We start from the raw sequence: 22,119 nt of genomic DNA on the forward strand, positions 1-22,119 counted from the left end.
AAGTGACGCAAAAATGAATGGGAGTCAATGGGATGCTAACAGCAGGTGATGGCTTGGTTACCAATGGGTAGTACCCTATGGGTGGTACGCTTTCCTAGTGCTATATAACCCCATTGGGCAAATGCAAGCAGCTTAGCTAATATTTTCTACCTTCTTCCTCAAGGGGGTGCTCGGCAGCTCAGGAAACAAATCAAAATGAGTTTGTTTTTTTGTGTTTTTTTTAGGGCCTACATCCAAAAAAGAAGAAGAAAAAAGACAATAATTGTTCTATTTTATAGATTTAAACTGGGAGAGTGAGCCCTAAACATTATCAGGAAGGCTATTCCAGAGTTCAGGAGCCAAATGTAAAAAAAATGCTCTACCTGCTTTAGTGAATTTAGATATAGGCTAGTACCAAAAGTCCAGGGTTTTGTCATCTGAAAGAGCTTTATGGTTTGTAGGGCATTAAAAGATTGGTTAAATACACAGGAGCTAAACCAATTAGGGATTTATAGGTTAGCAATACTTTGTAATTGACCTGGTAAGAACTCTAGCAGCTGCATTTTGGATTAACGTAGCTTGTTTATTGAGGATACAGGACACAATACAGAAATCCAATATCCAGTCAACTAGCTTTTCTGCATCAGAAAAAGATCATATGTTCCCATTCAGTAGGTCACTTCCGACGCCATGATGGAGACAGACAAATGGAATATCTCGCTAGCTAGAGCCAAAGTACTTTGAGTATAACTTAACTTACTCCTGGTCTTTTCACAGACGGACATATATCTGATCAGAGAAATCGAATGAAGTGACCAGTTGTAAAAAGCCATAACTCTTGCAGCTGAAGGAACGTGCTGCTGCTGGTGGGGACTCTAAACACAGCGTGAAACAGTCTTGACAGTCGCGGTAGCATGGTCTCGTGTTGTTTCCACCAGCGCAGCACAGCTCATTGTTGTTAATGAATATCTAAAATAAAATAAAAAACGAAAGAGAAGCCAAGGACCTTAAGCCCGCGTTTGAGGTATGACGTAAAAATTGTCCAGGGGCCTATCGGGCTTGACCTGAAAATAAGGGCTCTACCTGTGTCTCATTTATACCCGTGCTGTGTTGCATGAGTAGCTGGTGCAATCACTGCATGCCAATGGGCATTGGTTGCACTTCATTTAATTACACTCAAAGTGGATTGGCTCTCGCCAGCGAGATTCCTATTCGTTGTGACGTCTCTGTTCCCTCCTTCAGGGAATGAGGGTGAGCGAGACCTCCTATAGTTTAGCAATGTTTCTGATGTGAAAGAAGGTTGTTTTTGTAACACATGAAATATGATTTTTGAAAGATTAGACAATCTAATATAACACCCAGGTCTGTAACTGAAGAGGATGAAGTAACTAGCCTGACAAGCCAGACCCACATCACATCAAGATGTTTGGTCTGGGAACTCACCATTGACAGGGCTCCTTCTGCACGCATTTGGATAGAGCTACAACCAACCAGAGCAATGTAAAGCGGAGCTAGTTGATAGATTAAACATTTGCCATATCCATTCGGCAAAACTCCGCACACATCTTACCTTCTTAAGAATGACTTCAGTGCCGTTCTTTGTTCTTTTCTCAAAGAAAAGCTTAACTCCAAGTCTTCCAGAGTCGCGGCCAAAGGTGATTCGAAAGACCACTTTTCGTCAGCTTCTTTGTTTACAAGTAGCACGTGGAACCATCATTACCATCATATTAAGCCCATCCACCAACTCTATACACAATGTGATAGGCCTGACCAGAGTTTGGTTTTTCCAGCTCACATGTCTATGGAGAGTTGCTAGACGACACAAATTAGATTTGCTGCCGCTAGGGTGAATCTAGATTTCTAGGCTATGAAATAACATCCTTCTAAGTACAAATTGTAGATGCTGTTTTTTTTGTGTTTTTTTTAAATGTATCCAATAAGTAGTACCTCAGTCTTATCCGTATTTAATAGAAGAAAATTATGGGCAACAGGGGCAGCATGTATACTGAAAGAGGGCCTAAAACAGAACATTGAGTGATAATATTTCAAAGTTATTTCCATAATTTTACAGGCAATAAATAGTGTATATTCCTGTAAACACTGCTGATTAATTGAAGTTTTATAAACTAATTTCGGGAGAAGCACGCGCAGACAATTAAATGTAATTAAACACAGGTGGAGCAGGCTCAGATAATTAAACCTAAATTAAACACAAGAGGAGCACATTAAACGAATCAGTTAATCAATGATAGGAGGTGTATATAGACAGCCGATTTACCTTCCTGTCATTGACAGTTTCTCAGCATCCCACCACCACCCCTTCTCCACACTTACATAAAATCAACTGCTATGAATTTCAAAAACAATCATAAACTGCAATCTAGTTCTAGACTATCTTCATCACGGAGGGAGATACTCTGGGTTCGGGCAAAATTTTCGAGCCCGGAGCCCTCCCCGGACAGCACGTCAAATATAATCTTTACTCTATTTAATTGATGTAAGTGTGAACTCGTGAAATGTAAAAATAGGAGACAATAGCATGTTAAAGCATCCGTGTGAAAACAAACCTGGAAAGAGTCGAAAACGAGAGAATGATTAATGGGATATATTGTCAATTGAATCTGGGTGCCCAGACCACAAAGTGTAGTCTTTTTTTCATACTGTTACAGCAGAATACAAAGGAAAAAGGATGAATAATCAGGAGGAAAAGAATGCTTAAAACTGATTCTTAATACTGTGTTGTCACCTAAGCAATGATGATGGATATGGAAGATCTTGATCAAGGTTTTTCAACATATGCAGTGACAAAGTACATGTAGGATTCGGGTTTCATTGGTGTCCGAATGACATCCAAATCTCAAACCTTTCATCCATTGTTTACCACTCTTAATGTGAATGAAATGACTCCTGTTGTAACAGCTGTGGTCTTTATGTTAATGAAGTTGTGACACCTCATTGTCTGAGATGGTTCTCTGTGTCCCACACCGATTCCCTTTCTACTTTTGCTCAGGATGTGATCAAACCAAATGGTACAGAAACAATATAACTGGACTTTCTTCTTCTTTATGATAATTAAGCCATTTTGGGGATGAGCTCATTCTAAAATATACTATGGAGTGGACTCTGAGTTGAGGCAGACTATATTTACAATGACCAAACATGACTTATGATCAAGCCAACACACCAGAAGACAAAATGGGAAGAACATCTAACCTCATGACATAGCCAAAAAAATAAAAAATAAATAAAAAATAAAACTGAAGATTCCAAATTTGCTTTTACCTAATAACAGAGATTTATACATATATATATATATATATATATATATATATATATATATATATATATATATATATATATATATATATATATATATATATATATATATATATATATATAAATATGTGTGTGTGTGTGTGTGTGTGTGTATTTTTTTTCTTTTACCTAATAACAGAGATTTATACATATATATATGTATTTTTATAAAAATGTATATATATATTTTTTTTAAAGATCATATTGGAGAAAATGGTGTAATGAATCATGCCACCTTGGCTCCTGTTCTATAAACAAAATCTCCTCCCGGCCATGATTAAAGCACATTGAAAGGCATAGTCTGGAGTCTGTCTGGTTACTGCTGTGCAGGTTAGTGGAACACTAGAGATCTTATTACCAAGTGATAGTGTTCATAGGGGGCGAAACGTCATCCGACTCAGCAAGGCTTGACTAGATTCTAGCCATCGATTAGATGTCCTCAGGTGTGTAGGGGAATTTGTACCACACCCCCAATCATCCCGTGCAAATGTTTACACCCCCTATTTTTTAATGCGTTGTGTCCTTCTGGAGCATCAGTAAATGTTTTCACCATTTGTAATAGTTTTGTATATAAGTCACTCAGACTCAGTTGTCACCAGTGTGAAAAGATGGATGTTAAATTCATACACTAACTTTTGCAAATGGTTCAAATATGCAGAAGATGCTAGAAAACAAAAGATTGTGCAGGACCTGGAGGATTTTTTGGAATAAGAGTGGGCAACTTAACTTCTCAGAACAAACATTGGACAGTCATGGATCATAATGAGAATCAATACTGATCCCTCTTATTTATTTATTTATTTTTAAATTAGAGGCCTACATAATTTTAGGGCACAGTCTAATTAGGTGGCCAATTTAGGTGTGTTCGACTTGAAGCCATGCTGCGCAGACAGATCATTGTATGATATCAAAGTACCACAAGAGCAAACGTTCTCTAATCACTCTCAAGGTAGTTTGATGTCATAAATACGTTTTACATGTCTATGGATCATACCAGCTTGGCTACCAAGTCCCACCCATTTTTAGGCCTTTACTTTACTCTCTAATTTATTTATTATTTATTAATGACCAGATTATCAACAAAATTTATAAAACATATACAACTCTATTTATGGATATAGGTGTTTTTAAAAATATATATATTGTCTAAGTTAGTACTATATTGTTGAATTTGTTTTTGAACTGTTTCAAACTTGGCTTAGTTTAGCCCATTTCTTTATATGAATGTGGTATTTAAAAGTAAAATAAAAAGTTGTGTAAGACATTTTGAAATCAGCGGTATCTTGTAAAAATAGAGCAGGGAAAAAACTTCAAACAGTTCGATTTCTATTAATGTAACAAACAAGAAATGACGCAGTATCCATTACAATTCTTAAAATTGAAAGAAAAGATGAATCAGATTATTTTTTCACTTGAACCGTTCAAAATAGCTCCTTAACAGGGTAAGTTCTGTGTAATGTTTTAAAGGATACCTCTCTAACTTTATTGGGTGGCCATGCTTTTTCCAAATAATGTTGTTATACATAATATAGATTACCAAAATACTGGTAAACACGGCACATAGTTGTTCTTTACTTTACTCTCTTCTTGTGTGGCATACGGTATCATCCTAATTACCTGAATAAAAAAGTAAACTAGATTATAGGCTCCTATTTGTATCCCAAAACGTATAGCATGTTGAAAAAGTATCTTTATGATCATCATCTTTGCAGTGCAATAGCGCCTCGCAGTGGTCGGTTGCTGAATCGTAGGGAATTTTATCAGACAACAACAACAACACACACACACAGGCAGCTTTACCAAGTGCTTATTTTAAGCAAACCACCAGTTTACTCTTGAATAGGATTATAGATAAAGATCTGTTTATAATGCCTAAAAGTTAAATACAAAAGATGTGATGAAGAGTCGCGACTGATTAAATCAATTATGCAAATGAAAGGCGTCATTAGAGGCTCATGCAAGTCCAACTCAGCATTCACAAACACTCTAAAACAGCTTGTACAGGATCTAGGATGTCTGCAAGAGCGATTTTTAGAGGAATAAAATACCTGCAGGTTTTCACATGCTGGATACAGGTAAGCAAAAGAAAAGAAAACACTAATAATAACACAAAGAAAGAGTGTAACACTGATCAAAGTCTAGTGTAGTCTGTTTGTTAGACAAAAAAGGCTTCAAACTAACATTAAACTTACCTACTTTTTCCTAATTCTTAATAATTAGCTTTATGACTTATGACTATTTGTTCAGTTGGTAGAGGACATATATATACTGGTCTCATCTCTGAAGGCAGCAGAGGAGAATCGCAGGATCAGCAGACAAACAAGGGAAGTAAGTGTTCAGTTATTTTGGGATCCAAAAATGCTTCGCCTTTGACTAATATCAGAACATTTTTTGTGCAAGTATTTTAACCCTTTAATAGTGACATTTGTCATATTTCTCCTTTCTGAGGGCCTATTTGTTTTCTTACAATACACACAGCATTTGTGTCAAATAACTGACTGAATCAGTTGAATGAAAAATCTCAGTCTTATCAAATCAACACCAAATACAAAAGTAGCTGTAAATAATGTGCAAGCTATTATAAAACCGTAAACACTGCTAGAAAACATTTTAAAATAGCTGCTAATAAAAAATAACAGTTACAGTCTTTTTTCTGACTTCCATAGCATTGCATTTCAGTTTTGCAGATGTTGTTTTCTGTATGTTCAGTGTTAACAGAGCTGATTTTGAAAATCATATTTCTATTTTATTTTTGCATCATAAACTATTACGATGCGAACTATTAACTCCACATTGACCTGTCAGCTGCACTGGATTGGAATTGCCACACACACACAATTATTTCGCATTGTACTCAGCAGAATGTGTATCTGTGAGTGTGATTTATCTGTTCAAACACTGTTAGCTAAATTTGACAACCTAATGTTAGAAACTTCCACAAACTGAAAAGTAGATCATAACTGAACATTTAAAAAACATTTTTTTTGTAGGGTTTAGGTTATCTCGGCCGCTTATAGACGAGGTTTTTTTTTTACACTTGATCATGGCAAGGACCCCCAAATATTATGAACCTTTTAAGAGTTATCACAAGTATGAATGAAAAACATTGGGATAAATAGCGTGACAATATAAATACAACAAATTGTTTTTAACTTAAATTGGCTGTACTTAATGTTAGATGTATAAACGTGAAGAAGAACACTTTTCAATTAACTTATTAATTATATGTAACTTTGACAATAAATGTATGTAAGCAAGCAGCTTGCGTACTGCGTTGAGAATACTTCCTTACAACCCCAATGAGCAAGATAAAGGGGACTATAATGAGAGAAACTCACTAGAAAGATACAAAGCAAACATACAATTCTGAAAAGTATGTTTACGGCAAGAAAGGAATTTATTTATTTTTTTTTAGATATGAAACGGGTAGAATGTTTGGTGGACTTTATCCACTTTTTTTACTTTTTCTTTTTATTCTCTGACATTTTCCCTTATAAACTTCTGGAGGACCCCTGAGGGTCCCCGGCCAGATCCCAGTTTGAAAATTGTTCGTCTAGACAGCAACGTGGCAAAAACATACAATTTAATAATAGCTAATATGTGGATGATATTTCCGAATTAAATTTTACTCAAAATGTACAGAAAGGTTTTTAAAACAGAGAATGTGCAATATAAACCGGTAAAGATATCGATTTTAGAAATGCCACTAGATTTCAGAATAATTTTTCACATAGAAGACAGCGCTGTCAAACAGATCCCCGTTCACACAGATCTACAAAAGCGACCAGGGGCCTGTTCTTCATATATCGCTAACTCAGTTAGCTGGATTTGACTGTTGACGATTTGGCTTGATCTCAGATTGTTTGGTTCTTCGAAGCTCATCCTGGACTTGCTGTCATAGCAACAGGTCCATAAACTTAAACCTGCTCGAGAGCAGGCTTATTAAATTAGAATTAGATTGCATCTTGAGGTGATACTTAAAATCTATCCCCGTCACTGCTAAGTTTATTTGAAAATATTTTAATGTTGTGTAAAATTTGCATATAATTCTATAGACACAGTCACTTGATTGAGAGATTTGTTTGTGAATTGTGATGGAATAATTACTTTATATAGTTGTATTGGAGGTCGGAAAAGGCACAAGCAGTGATCTCAGATAATTTAATCCAGATATTTTAATTCAATCCGCAAATTCGTAGAAGAACCAAATTAGCCAGAGATCAGTTATCACAATTAAAATATCTGGGATCTGTCAAATCATCTCGGATGTAGGCTATTAAGCAAGGTATGAAGAACAGGCCCTAGGCTAGTAGTTGGCCATTTCACTTTGTAAAGAAACACTACGTGTCTACAGACTGAACACGTAATACATATGCTCATGACATCAGTGTTTACAAAAATTCAAATTTTTACAGTAACATTAACCATATCGTTATCATAAACTTGCACTTTAAAACCTGTTTTCAAAATGTACGGTTTTCAGGCCCCCAAAAATGCCATTGTTGTGTCAATGAATGGCCAAATTAAATAAAAAGTTTTCCGTTTTTAGTTAAAAAAAGATCCTTAAGGTCACGATGAAACGGAGATCTTTTTTTCTGTCAATTTTCTTTTTTTCTGTGTTGTGATGTACGTCTGAGTGAAACAGATTATCGGGAGAAAAATAAATAAAATAAAATAGGGCAACGACTGTTTTCTTAAGCATCAGTTGGTGAAGATCCAGTAATGACCCTTTAATTTAAAAATGACGAGAGCAAAAAAAGATATTTAAAAATGATATTGAAACTAGAATTGTTCACAATAAGCTCTATAATAGGGTGATATTTGTATTTATTTCATGTCGACTTTAAAATTTAAAAGCCACATTTTTGAGAGGTTAACTCTTTCCCCGCCAGCGTTTTAAAAAAAAGTTGCCAGCCACCGCTAGGGTTTTTGACAGTTTTCACAAACATTTAATAGCCCATAGAATATTTTGTTTAATGAATATCTGAGCATGCAATATATTAAAATAAAGAGCTGACCCTCTTCTTTTAAACAACAACAAAAAAAATGTTTTATTCTAGCTTCATGCATTCCTTTTTTATCAATACTTGAATATGGGTAGGGTACTTGAATAAAAAAAGCTAAATTTTGAACAAAAAGCTGAGAAAATCACATTTTTGTGAAAGTCTGTTTCCAGATAAGATTCAGAGCGACGATCAAACGCAGATGGAGGAGATCGAGTCCATCAACACTCTTAATGCTTGCACAGTCATGCAGCTCGTCCTGGGTCCACATCTCATTCAGTAACATTAGGCAGTATGCTGTTTATTGATGATGATCAGGTTATTTTTCATATTGCGATCGTTCGTTTCACTGCGTCTTACTCGCGTGTGTTTTGATCAGGAGATTCAGTACTCTCATTCAGAAGATGCGCAATAGCGCCCCTAGCATCCGACAGTGAAAACCCGGAAACCCGGAAAATTCCGTTATTGGCCTGGAAGCGTTGTCTCACAAATAACGGAAATTTCCGTGTTTGGCGGGGAAAAGGTTAATTTACAAAATATTTTGTAAATGAGTATTTTAAGTGCTGTTACCAATCACCATTTTATTTTTGTTTTTAAAATAAAATTGTCTACAGTGGAAAGTGTTTAGACCCCCTTAAATTTTTCACTCTTTATTATATTATTATACAGCCATTCTCATTAATGTACACACAGCACCTCATATTGACAGAAAAACACAGAATTCAGACACTTTGCTGTGACACTCATATATTTAACTCAGGTGCTGTCCATTTCTTCTGCTCATTCTTGAGATGGTTCTACACCTTCATTTGAATCCAGCTGTGTTTGATTGTACTGATTGGACTTGATTAGAAAAGCCACACACCTGTCTATATAAGACCTTAGAGCTCACAGTGCATGTCAGAGAAAATGAGAATCTCAAGGTCAAAGGAACTGCCTGAAGAGCTCAGAGACAGAATTGTGACAAGGCACAGATCTGGCCAAGGTTACAAAATAAAAAAATCTGCTGCACTTAAGGTTCCTAAGAGCACAGTGGCCTCCAAAATCGTTAAATGGAAGATGTTTGGGACGACCAGAACCCTTCCTAGAGTTGGCCGTCCGGCCAAACTGAGCTATCGGGGGAGAAGAGCCATGGTGAGAGAGGTAAAGAAGAACCCAAAGATCACTGTGGCTGAACTCCAGAGATGCATTCGGGAGATGGTAAAAAAGTTGTATAAAGTCAACCATCACTGCAACCCTCCACCAGTCGGGGCTTTATGGCAGAGTGGCCCGACGGAAGCCTCTCCTCAGTGCAAGACACATGAAAGCCTGCATGGAGTTTGCTAAAAAAAAACACCCGAAGGACTCCAAGATGGTGAGAAATAAGATTCTCTTGTCTGATGAGACCAAGAACATTTTGGCCTTAATTCTAAGCAGTATGTGTGGAGAACCAGGCACTGCTCATCACCTGTCCAATACAATCCCAACAGTGAAGCATGGTGGTGGCAGCATCATGCTGTGGGGGTGTTTTCAGCTGCAGAGACAGGATGACTGATTGCAATCGAGGGAAAGATGAATGCGGCCAAGTACAGGGATACCTGGACGAAAACCTTCTCCAGAGTGCTCCATACCTCAGACTGAGCCGAAGGTTCACCTTCCAACAAGTCAATGTCCCAATATTATTATTTTAGTACACAGCTAAAATAACAAAGGAGTGGCTTCACAACAACTCTGACTGTTCTTGAATGGCCCAGCCAGAGCCCTGACTTAAACCCAATTGAGCATCTCTGGAGAGACCTGAAAATGGCTGTCCACCAACTTTTGTCATCCAACCTGATAGAACTGGATCTGCAAGGAGGAATGGCAGCGGATCCCCAACTCCAGGTGTGAAAAACTTGTTGCATCTTTTCCAAAGAGACTCATGGCTGTATTAGATCAAAAGGGTGCTTCTACTACTTTTTTAATAAATCTGTAAAAATATCAATATGGTGTGCTGTGTGTACTTTAATCAGAAAAAAAAAATAACTTGAATGATTTTAGCAAATGGCAATATAACAAAGACTGAAAGATTTAAGGGGGTCTTAATACTTTCCGTGCCCACTGTATATATTACCATTTTTCTGCAATAAATAGTACTGTGGTGACATTAATTTTTAAAAGTCTGAATATTCCATGTAGCCTCTCAAAGAGTATGACCTGTAATATGAATGCTAGAATAACAATAATTAGAAAAAAAAGTTTTGAAATGACGCACTACTTCGCATGTCATAAGAACTATCCAATTACTATAGTTTCAGAACGGTCTTCAGAAGTCTTGTGGAAAGTCATTCACTGTACTAGCTATATAGCATTATATGTGACTGAGTTTTGAAAGAGAGAGAGAGGGAGGATATAAGTATTAGTGTGTGCGTGTACTTGAACTCTCTTACTGGCGTATGTGTGGTGTTACAGGGAAGTGAAAGCTTTCTTTAGATGCAGCTGTGTTATTACTGCTGTCTCTCTGAGCTGTGGGCGCTGATGGCTGAGTTCACTGCTTAATTTACAGCCTTTCTCTTCCCTTGCTCTTTCAGTATCCTCTTCAAGATATTACTGCTGAGAAGTCTCAAGGTAAGCAGGAAAAAGTGTTGTAACAGACGATTATTATTGTCAAGATAAGTTATAGATGTTTTAAACTTGCTAAAGGAGTAAAATGTTCTTCTTGTTGCCAGCACCCAATGTACAAAGAGATAAACTTGGATTCTGTTAATGTAAACATGACCCTGTTGACTGAATTATGCTGACAAGATGCTATTCATACATATCTTTGCTATTGATGTTCCAAAGTACCATTAAGTGTTGAGTGCTGTTGTTGCCTTATTTGCATGTGTTTGTTTGCTGTTTGTGATAGGAGATGGTGTGATGAGCCGCAGAAGGGTCTCAGTGAAAGACCTGGGACAGGGTGACTGTCAGGGCTGGTTGTACAAAAGGAAAGAAAGCAAAGGGCTCTTGGGATGGAGGTGGAAAAAGTTTTGGTTTGTGCTCAAGAAATGTTCGCTCTACTGGTACACATCTGACACGGTAAGTTGTGTGGTTTTCCTTTGATAATGTGTGGCCTCGCTATGGAAAATGTGAACAAGTGTGTTTACGTCGAAAGATCATTTTATCTCATGTTGGAAATGAGAAGCCTGTTGTACAAAGCCAGTTAAACAAAATCTGAGGTTAATATTGACAAACGGGTTCCGCTGGTTCACAACGCTCGGTATACATGTTCTCTGTCAGCTGGGTTGTGTGGGTTTGAACCAGAGTTTAATTATTTGCTCTGGAGTGTGCGCATCTGAAAGAGTGACACGTGCAGTTGAACAGAAAATCACACAAGCAGATTGATTTTCCATTATAAGGTTTACACCGCACCTTTTTTACACCACACAGCCGATCTGAGCCACTTCCAAATGTGGTTTTAAATCAGATACATATCAGATGTACGGACATCAGACCTACGTATAAACCAGAATATTCGATTTCCCTTTTGAATTCCAAGCCACCACAAGACAAAAGCGACATGTTTGCCCTCAAAGATAGCTTTTTAATATTGTATTATGAAGTAGATGTTTCTTTATGCGCTCGCTCACTGCTTTTTTTTTTTTATTGAGATGGACACTTTATAAAGGAAAGAAACTGCACGCACACAGAAACATTCAGGAGCTGGTTTTCAACCTCTGCTGTTTCACTACTGAAAGCTACATTATATTTCTTAGCAATGATGAAAAGTGTATCTTACAGTGCTAGAATGAAAATTACTGCAAATTTCCCGTACATAACCGTTTGGTCAGATTTTGTGCTGCAAAACATCCATGACAGAGCGTTATCTTGTCCATGCTGGTAAATAATCATGGCTACCCGACATGAATTAAATTATTTGAATTGCATGGCAACTCCAGTAAAGTCATGTCATGTTTATTTATATATCACTTTATTCAACAGATAGCTTAAATTTAAGCAGCTTTGTCATAGTAAACATGAAAAACGATGTCAGTGTCTCGTTTCATCTGAAGTACAAATACATTTTCTACTATAAAGCAGATCTCCAGTGTGTTCAGGTTTTCACTCATGGGTGTCTGACCTTGAACAACTGAATGAGAAGTACCTGGCTGCAGCCTGCAGATCGTGGTGAGGCTGGACCTGGGGAGGGGTTATAAGTGTTGCCCCGCCCCACACTTACTCTGATTGGCTCATTCGCCTTTCATAGCCATACAGGATCGAATAAATGGATGTGATTGTAGTCGGTGTAAGAAGGTGTCATTTAATTAAAAAAGCTGGAAAAGCTGTGCGGTTTCACAAAGCCTTCATTATAATGCACAGAAGGGAGAGAAAAAATGTGCCTGTAACTCGCAATGTTCCTGAAATTGTTTTGCTAAAATTTAGGCTAATGCACAAACAACTCCACAGCTTTAAAACAATAAAATAATTGATTGATTATGCACAGGAATGCCGGTCTTGAGGTAGAGAAATGAATTATGATTTAAATGATTTATGATGTTTTGATTATTTCATATCACACGTTTTTATTTCAGTGCTGTTGATTACAATTGTTGTTATTTCAGCAAACAGTACCGGTAAATTTCATCTTAACAGCACTGTTAAATTTGAGACTCATTTTAAACACTTGCGTATGTCCGAACATGTTCGTTGTCAGGCGGAACTGACGGAGCTGAATCATCAGGACTGCAGGTAAACAAGACACTTGAGGATATCAAAAACGGCAGCTCTCATGACACATATGTCATGTTTAGGCTGTGCAGGGGACGGGAGGACTTTTCATATGTCAACAGTCATGGTTGAGGTTTATTATAATCGGATACCACAACAATTTATTTCAAAATTGTTCATTTATCCGGTCCTTTTCAAGCAAGCTTCGCTCGGCGTCTTAAACTGAAGAAAGGAGCAACTGCAAGCAATAAGTAGTGATTTATCAACTCATTCTAGGGCACCTTTAAAATTCCCATGTTTACAGCAGAAAAAAAAACATGTTTACAGCCTGGTTAAAATTTTGGTTTTGGTATATATTGGTATATTTGGTATATATATTTGGCTAATTTCACCCTTCCAGACAGCTCTGAGGGGGGGTACATTTTTTTTTTTTTTTTTTTTTTTTATAACTCATTCTTTTACATTATATAAAGCCTTATATTTCTGCATAATTAAGGGCGTGGTTACTTTGAGTGACGGGTGGATAGCCTTTTATCCGCAGTCTATAGTCATTGTGTCTCACAAACTCCGCCCACATCCCGCCTCTTTGCCCATTTTCTGTTATCCGGGTGTGTCTCGCGATGACGCGTTGCCAAGATGGCAACGGCCAGCCCTCCCCTATACTTTACACTTCAGAACGGCTTATCGGAATCCTATGGGTTACGTCACGGACACTACGTTCATATTTTTTTACAGTCTAATCTGCCGTCGCATAATTCAGGTCTATGCTGCACATTGGTGGTGGAGGAGATTCCCTACCTCCATGTAAAGCGATTTGAGGACCCAAAAAAGCGCAATGTAAATGTAACAAATTATTATAACTGAAATTCACACATCAGTCAATCCATCTGGCCATCTGATTGATAACTACAAACACATTTTCTATCATATATACCTGCATCAGGTCTTAAAGTGACAGCAGCCTAATACACCTGCTGTAAATTATTAAATTATTACACCTGCAAATTATGACAATATTAAATATATCTTTCCATGGCCTCAATGTCAAAATTGTGGCCAGTGAAAATGCAGAGTGGCTAGTCACTTTGGAACACCACTAGCCACAGTGGCTGGTCAGCAAAAAAGTTAATGTCAAGCCCTGGTGGCAAGTATAAAATTAAAAAATTACAAATTATTATTTAATAATAATAAAATAATAATAGATTTTATTTATAATGCACTTTTCATTCCGAATAATCTCAAAGTGCAACAAAGGGGGAGGGGAGGGGGGGGAATAACAACAAAAAATGAATAACAAGTAAAAATATAGAATACTACAAACAATCAACCAACACAGAAAACAGAACAGAAACAGAGCTGATGGTGAACAGAAACAGAGCTGATGGTGAACAGAAACAGAGCTGATGGTGGACAGAAAACAGCTGATGGTGGAAGTCTCTGTTAGCTCCGCAGCACACTGTTAGCTCCGCAGCACACTGTGGTCCACTCCATGTTTCAGATTTCTCCCAGCGGCAGTGTCCCGATGACATAATAATAATAATAATAATAGATTTTATTTATAATGCACTTTTCATTCCGAAGAATCTCAAAGTGCAACAAAGGGGGGGGGAATAACAACAAAAAATGAATAATAAGTAAAAATATAGAATACTACAAACAATCAACCAACACAGAAAACAGAACAGAAACAGAGCTGATGGTGAACAGAAAAAGAGCTGATGGTGGACAGAAAACAGCTGATGGTGGAAGTCTCTCTTCGGACATCGCCGAAGCACGACAGCTGAAGACCAGATGATGGGTCTTCTTCATGATGATTCAAACGATGGGGATCGCTGCAGCACCATGCAGGAGGCAGAACATTCCTCCGGGCACTTCTGTGGACACACCGGGGCCGGCGCAGAAGTCCAAGCCGCTCCACGGTCGCAATGCAGGACGGAACAGTGGCGCAGCCGAGAAGCAGAACATCCCAACATCATGCCGGACGCCGACGACGAGAGCCCGGATGACGCTAGCCCGGTGCAAACTTCAGCCACCATGCAGCCCAAGCCCAAGGGAGACCACCAGTGAGCACCCGCGGCGAGAAACATCAAATGTCCAAACCAGAAACCAACCGCAGCAATTCAAACGTAAACATTAGAGAAGCGGTTGAAAACGGCGAAACGACGAACAACGACCTCTCAGTGGCTGCCAGCAATCAGCAACAGTCCCAATTGTAGCTCTGACTGTTAGACTAGTCACAAACATAAGGAAATAAAATAAAATGTAAATCTAATAGTACATTAACATGATTTTTTTGTCGGTGGAGAAGCGGCGAACAGACAACGCCAGCGTCCTCTCCCCCACGTTGCCTAGCAACCCAATTATTTGAGGGCTGCACAGGGATCCTTAGAGTCTTTTGATATGTCTTCAAATGATTCTTGTTTTAAATATGCCTGACAAGATCCCTTTTCGTCTTTTACCCAAAATTCTCACGCAACATGGGTTGACTTTATTGCTTCAGCAAAAATCTTTTTGCTCTCAGTGGATTGGTTAAGTTTTGTTTTGCGATATTTAAACCAAAACAACACCTTCTTCAGAGCAAGACTTAATTTCTCATAAGCATAGCTATCTTAAGTAGATCGTAGAAACCATTGGTGCCAGTGGTTTCTCAGATGTACTAAGATATCATGCCGATGAGCACTGCTAAAAGCCATTCCTACTTCTTGAAAACCAGAGTTTGCTCAAACTGAACATAAACTTGGGTATTTGGTTATCCCCTAAAGACCAGCTTTGTGCAACAGGGCTCCGGTCTTTTCTAGAAATAATTTGTCTTCATGTCCTTTCAGGCAGAGAAGGCCGAAGGCTACATCAACATGAGGGACTTCACCATAGAACAGGCTACTGAAAGCAAGAAGAAGTTGTGAGTTTGTCCTAGATTTTTGACTGATGTCAAACAGTGGTTTTAAAAATTGACCAAGTAAGACCACATGCCTTTTGCATCATGTCAGTGCATTTCTTTGTGAAATGACTGCATGATGGATGGTAGTGCAGTTTGCTAGCTATATAGCTATATATTGCTCATACTTGGCAACATATAATACTTGCAAATTCCTAACCATAGGTATTACTCTTGTGTGAAACTTGCCCAATGCAAATTAATTATACGTTTAAACATTTTTATGATTCATGATTTATGAGTTTCCCCTGGGGATGATAAAATGAACAGAACTGTTCCAGAAAGGGCCCAGAGTATCATAGGGAGATGGTTAGCTCTTCTTGCCTGGACAAGTAAGTAATCTCCTACACTGTAAAAAAATATTTAGGAAAAAAAGTTACCTAGTTGCCTTAATTTTGAGTTAATTGAAATTAAAATGTTGAGTTAAAGGTCCAGTTTTTTGTGTGTTTTTGAAGCCTTGATTATGTTTACAGTGTGCAATATAACGTGAGTTCATGTTTTGCGTGTAATAAAACACAGTATTTTTCACGCAACTTACTTATCTGTACAGCGCTGTTTTCTCTGTCCTAAAAACGGCCTGATGATTTCCTTGTTCTATGAAGTCCCTCCTTCAGAAATACGTAACGAGTTCTGATTGGGCCAGCGCTTCCCGTGTTTTGATTGGACAGTAGCTTAGCGCACTTTGCCCGGATAGGTCTCACCTCTTACCATAACGGGGAGATGCAAGCGCTGAATGCGCGCTCTTCTCCATGTCAGAGAGCAACAAGACCACGCCCCCTATTTTGCGTGTTCTTGTGGGTGGAGGGTTAGTCAACAAACGGTTCTAGTAACGTCATTCCTGCAGGAAGTGCAGGGGTGAAGTCCAAACCGGCCGTTCGCTGTAGGCTTTGAAAGGGAAATTCTGTTAAATAAAATATCTCGCTTGGCATTGAACTCTGATCTTTATAATTTTACAGGTATTATTTATGCTCTAACAGCAACATTACACACTAACTAAAGTTTGAAAGATGGGATCGCGAAGAACGGGACCTTTAAAGGTGCACTATGCAACTTTCCATTCCCTGGAGGGCGCCTATTCAAAATAAAGGCGTAGTTTGATGACGCCAAGTGTGAGCGCAGTATCTTGGGAAATGTGGTCTTCACCTCACAGCCGGTGGAAAATAGGACTCGGGCAGAAATAATGTTCATGGATGCAGTTATTAACGTTACTGTAGTGTAAAGCAGAGCAGGACCGAGTGTTGTGGAGCTGATCACAGCCGCTGGAGTGTTTGTTATACAAGCACACGGCTCGCGAGTACCGGGACTTTTATTATGACGGGACGGGACACAGTAGCCGGGCGCGCGCACTTCCGCCTTTTCCGGTCATGACTATAAGGTAAAGCCAGCAGCTCTGTTTATCATATTAGATACATTTAAGTGTGTTTAAAATTATGTTATGATGTTACTCTGTGCGTTCGCTCGGCGCTGATGTAACATAAGAGAAAAGCGCTTCTGCAGAATAAAACCGGGGGTAACGCAGATATGACTCGAGTGACAGGCGACTCGCTCAAACGCTGAAACGACCCGGTACTTAGTTAAAATAGCAATTTTCTCACAATTTACAAATAGTTGGAAACATTTGGGATTTGTAAGTACTCAACTGAACAAAATATATAACACTGGCCTAGTGCTTTTTGGATATTTTACTGCAAAAATACTACATAGTGCACCTTTAATACAATGAACATTTTTTGAGATTCGACAACCTTTATTAAAATATTATTAAAAGATTTTGTAAGCATATTGGGTAATTGTGTGCGTTATATTCCTGATAACGCAGTGAAACATGCCAAATAGTGCTATTTTTATGATTTATCAAAAAAAAATGTATGTGGTTCAGATTCAATAATATTTAGAGTTTCTATTTATTAAACACATTTCCTTTATTGTATCAACTCAATTTTTTTATGTCAATAAACTCAATTTTAAGGCAACCAGGGTACTTACTTTTTTAAGTTAAACCAACACTTTTTTTTTTTACAGTGTACCAACAATATAGCATATAGCAAGTCTGGAGAAACCACCTAGCAATGCCTTATCAACGACCCGGAATACCATAGCAGCATTAACACATTTAAAAACACGGACAGGCTTAGTGGCGGCTTTAAAACCACCCAGAAAACCGTAGCAGCATTAACACATTTAAAAACACTCAGACCACAGCCAGTGCGAATGCTTGAGAAAAAGTTGATTGTGCGTCTGCAACCATAGTTAAATGCATGTCTGAATGTCTATATCTACAATGGACTTAACACAATACAACACAATTAATTCACCATAGTTTTCAAACCTGTAAACCGAAACAAACTCCTTCTCACCTGTAAGAGCGTATCCCATTTTTTCAGTAATTTAAATCTCTGTGGTTTTTACAACCAGAAACTTTACAACCAGAAATATATAATATATATATATAATATTTATATTTATTATTATTATTATTTTTTTAACTGCATCTGAAATGTTGACTGTTTCAAGATGGCAGACACGTCGACATTTCTGGAACGGTCGAATGTGGCATGTAGGTGTACATATCTATTTTAGTAAACAACTTGCATTGTCATAGAAAGCACCCAGACCACACTATCAGCCATTGCAGTGCATTAAAAGTACATCACCACCACCCAAAACACTCTAATAACAGCAACAAAACACCCTGGCAACTACTAAGAACATCATAGTTAAAATGGTTGTGGGTTTGCAAAAATCTGCAAATCAGAATTTTTTTTTTTTTCGCACTGGAATTTGTCATTTTTACCCCACTCAATATGTGCTCAACACAGGAAACTGTCTGCTCTAAGTGTGTGGTCTCAGCCGCTGTGTAGAGACTTCCTTCTTGAGGACATACAGTAACAGTTTTTAGCTTGATCACTATGATTGGATGTAGATAAGAGAGGAGACCAACTTTGGCATCTTATAAATATTATTTTTTCTTTAATGCTTCCACTACGCCATCCACACATCCCAAAAGATATCATCCATGAGAACTGCTGGGGTTGTGTATGTTTTTATTTGCATTCAGTTTCGTTCTTCTTTTTCAGTGCAATGAAAGCAAGCCACCTCCACATGGTGACACTCTACTTTGCAGCTGAGAACATGAAAGACATGAACAAGTGAGTGTGGAAAGACATAAAATGAATTCATTTGTGTGCAAGTGTGGTCAGAGATGCTACAGTTTCGTGAAAAAAAACCAACCCTTACCCTTTTTAGTTGTCATGTAGCACTTGCGCATACATGTGGAGCATGTTTTTGATTGGGTGGTGACTTTGCATTTCAGTGTGGCAGACTGCCTTGACACTTAGCTGTGACCAAAGCTCTCTGTAATGCACACTATGCAAGTAAGCACATTTGATGAAGATTTGTAAATGCAGGGTTTTGCAGACCTCCGGTACTAAAGTATAGTTTGGACTCCTCAACTGAGCATTTTCTGATGTCATGTGTTCAAATGTATGTGCTCGATTTGAAGTATTTTATAAAATGTTTATTTAAAAGGTTGGTTCACCCAAAAATTCTGTCATTAATTACTTATCCTAATGTTGTTCGACACCCATAAGACCATAAGACACCGTTCATCTTCGGAACACAAATGAAGATATTTTTGTTGAAATCTGATGGCTCAGAAAGGCCTTCATTGACACCAATGTCATTTACTCTCTCAAGACCCATAAAAGGCACTAAAACATTGTTACAAAGTCCATCTCACTACAGTGATTCTACAATATTTTTATGAAGCAACGATAATTAGTTTTTGTACGCCAAAAAACTAAATAACGATTTGTATAGTGAAGGGCGATTCAAAACAAATTTTAACCGTTATGAATCAGCGTATTGATTCATGATTCAGATCGCGTGTCAAACTGCGGAAATCACGTGACACAGGCGATCCATGAATCGATTCACTGATTCATCACGTTCTAAACTTTGTTTTGAAATCGGCCCATTGCTACAAGTTGCTATTTAAGGTTTTTTTTGAGCACAAAAACTATTCTTGTCGCTTCATAAAATTATTGTAGAGCCATTGTAGTGAGCTGGGCTTTGTAATGATGTCTTGAGAGAGGAAAATGACATTGGTGTCAATGAAGGCCTTTCTGAGCCATTGGATTTCAACAAAAATATCTTAATTTGTGTTCTGAAGATGAACAGAGGCCTTACGGGTGTCGAACAACATTAGGTTAAGTAATTAATGACAAAATATTCAGTTTTGGGTGAACTAACCCTTTAAGGTTTCTTTCACAATTGATAGATTTTTCTTATTTCAATCAATCAATCAATCAATCAGCTTTATTTATATAGCGCTTTTACAATCACGATTGTGTCAAAGCAGCTTCACAGTGTCAAACAGGATAATATTGCAACAAAATTAGATTTGGCTGTACTGGAGAAAACAGTGATGTTATCAGCTTATTTTAATTTATCATATAGCGACAATGTTGGCAGATCAGTATTATAGTTTATAGAATTAAATAAAACCTAATAGATTTTATTTGTATAATTAGTTGAATAACTTTAATCATAATTTTAGTGTCCCCAACCATGGGCGTCGGAACCATTGTGTGTGGGTGGGACAAGACCCACCCACTTTTTAAGACCAATGATATTGGACCCACTCACTTTTATCGTCTCAAATTCAGCACATCTGCTTACATTGACTACCCCTTAACCGAGAAACTTATTATTAAACACCTGTTAAACGCATTATTTCCCCATTTCTAATATTTTCTATTTTTTTATTGAAAATAAATACCTTTCCTATCTGATATGTGATGGGGAAAGGGAGTAGAGCGAGTGTGGCAAAAGGCGGATTCGAACATATGCTTGCGATATGCGTCAACTTAGTGCCATGTGTCTTTCCCCTACTCTACTGCCACGGTAAATAATTTTGTGATTTCTGTAATTTTGTCTGGCCCAATCAATCGTTTTGTAAACAGCACTTTTTCTGTCTGGATACAGAGCATAAAAAACATGCAACTTGTTCATTATTATTATCTGTGAAACTGTTGATTTCTATGGCAGTTAAATGAATATAGTCTTTTTATTAGACTATTGGTATTGACTGGTTTGAGGTCTTTTTGGTATAGGAAAGGGATATGGCCTAAAACGCACCATAATGCAGGAAATCACATCTATGAAATCATTTTTTTTCCCGGGGGAGAACCCCCAGACCCCCCGCAAAAAAAATTCCCCACCTATCATACTTTATCTTAGCCGCTACTAACCCACCCACTTTTTATTTGCTTCCTACGCCCATGTCTCCAACTGAGCAAACCAAGCCAAAGGTGACAGTGGAAAGGAACCAAAACTCCATCAGGGCATGATGGAGAAAAATAAACCTTGGGAGAAACCAGACTCAGTCGGCGTGCCAGTTCTCCTCTGGCCTATTAATACACCGTGTATGATTATTATTCTGGCACCTTTACAGGCCAGAAAACATATTAGATCGGAATATTCAAAATTTCAGGGTATCCCGGAAGAGACAGGTTTATTTAGGATGGGGCGTCGATTACACAAGAGTATGAATACATGTAAGATCGGAGTTATTGGAGTTAATATATTTATATCCCGACAGGACGGGAGAATGTTCAGTTCTCTTTTGCATACAGTGAAAGTCAATGGAGACAAACTACGAAAAAACCTCCATAAAAGTAGTTCATATACTGGTAACAGTTTAGAATAATGGTCATTAGTTAATTTATTAACTAACATGAACTAACCATGAGCAGTACATCTGTTCTTGTATTTGTTCATCTTTGTTAACGTTAGTATACATCCAACTGTTTATGGTTTGCTCGTGTTAGTTCACAGTGCATTAACTAAGGTTAAAAATTATTTGAATCATGTATTAGTAAATGTTGAAATCAACATTAACAAAGATAAATAAATGCTTTATAAGTGCAGTTCATTATTAGTTTTTAACTAATGTAGTTAATTTATGACCATTATTCTAATGTGTTACTATGGGTAACACATTAGAATAATGGTCATAAGTTAACTACATTAGTTAAAAACTACTTTTGCTGTATTTCAAATCTTCTATAGGCATACAATACATATTTGTCTGTTCCTTACACAAAGCTGAGCAGTAATTTGCTAAAAACATTCCTGTCCTGTGCAGTTCATAAGTTAATTTGCATATGCGCATATTTAAACTTGTTAGGTAGAGCCTATCGATACAGATTTCCTGATTCG

The 22,119-nt window shown here is 37.7% G+C and overlaps 1 protein-coding gene across 1 annotated transcript in view; it reads left to right on the forward strand.

The window, feature by feature from the left end:
• The window catches only part of ipcef1 (interaction protein for cytohesin exchange factors 1), a 53,246-nt gene that overhangs the window by 14,075 nt on the left and 17,052 nt on the right, over positions 1-22,119 (forward strand). Inside the window, exons 10-16 of the mRNA XM_067416958.1 lie at positions 2,899-3,008; positions 5,290-5,369; positions 5,542-5,622; positions 10,847-10,883; positions 11,164-11,333; positions 15,788-15,861; positions 18,975-19,046. Coding sequence (XP_067273059.1) covers positions 2,899-3,008; positions 5,290-5,369; positions 5,542-5,622; positions 10,847-10,883; positions 11,164-11,333; positions 15,788-15,861; positions 18,975-19,046 — 624 coding nt within the window. The remainder of the gene's footprint in view (positions 1-2,898; positions 3,009-5,289; positions 5,370-5,541; positions 5,623-10,846; positions 10,884-11,163; positions 11,334-15,787; positions 15,862-18,974; positions 19,047-22,119) is intronic.

The sequence above is a fragment of the Pseudorasbora parva genome, chromosome 15 (genome assembly GCF_024679245.1).
Source record: "Pseudorasbora parva isolate DD20220531a chromosome 15, ASM2467924v1, whole genome shotgun sequence".
NCBI classification, from domain to species: domain Eukaryota; kingdom Metazoa; phylum Chordata; class Actinopteri; order Cypriniformes; family Gobionidae; genus Pseudorasbora; species Pseudorasbora parva.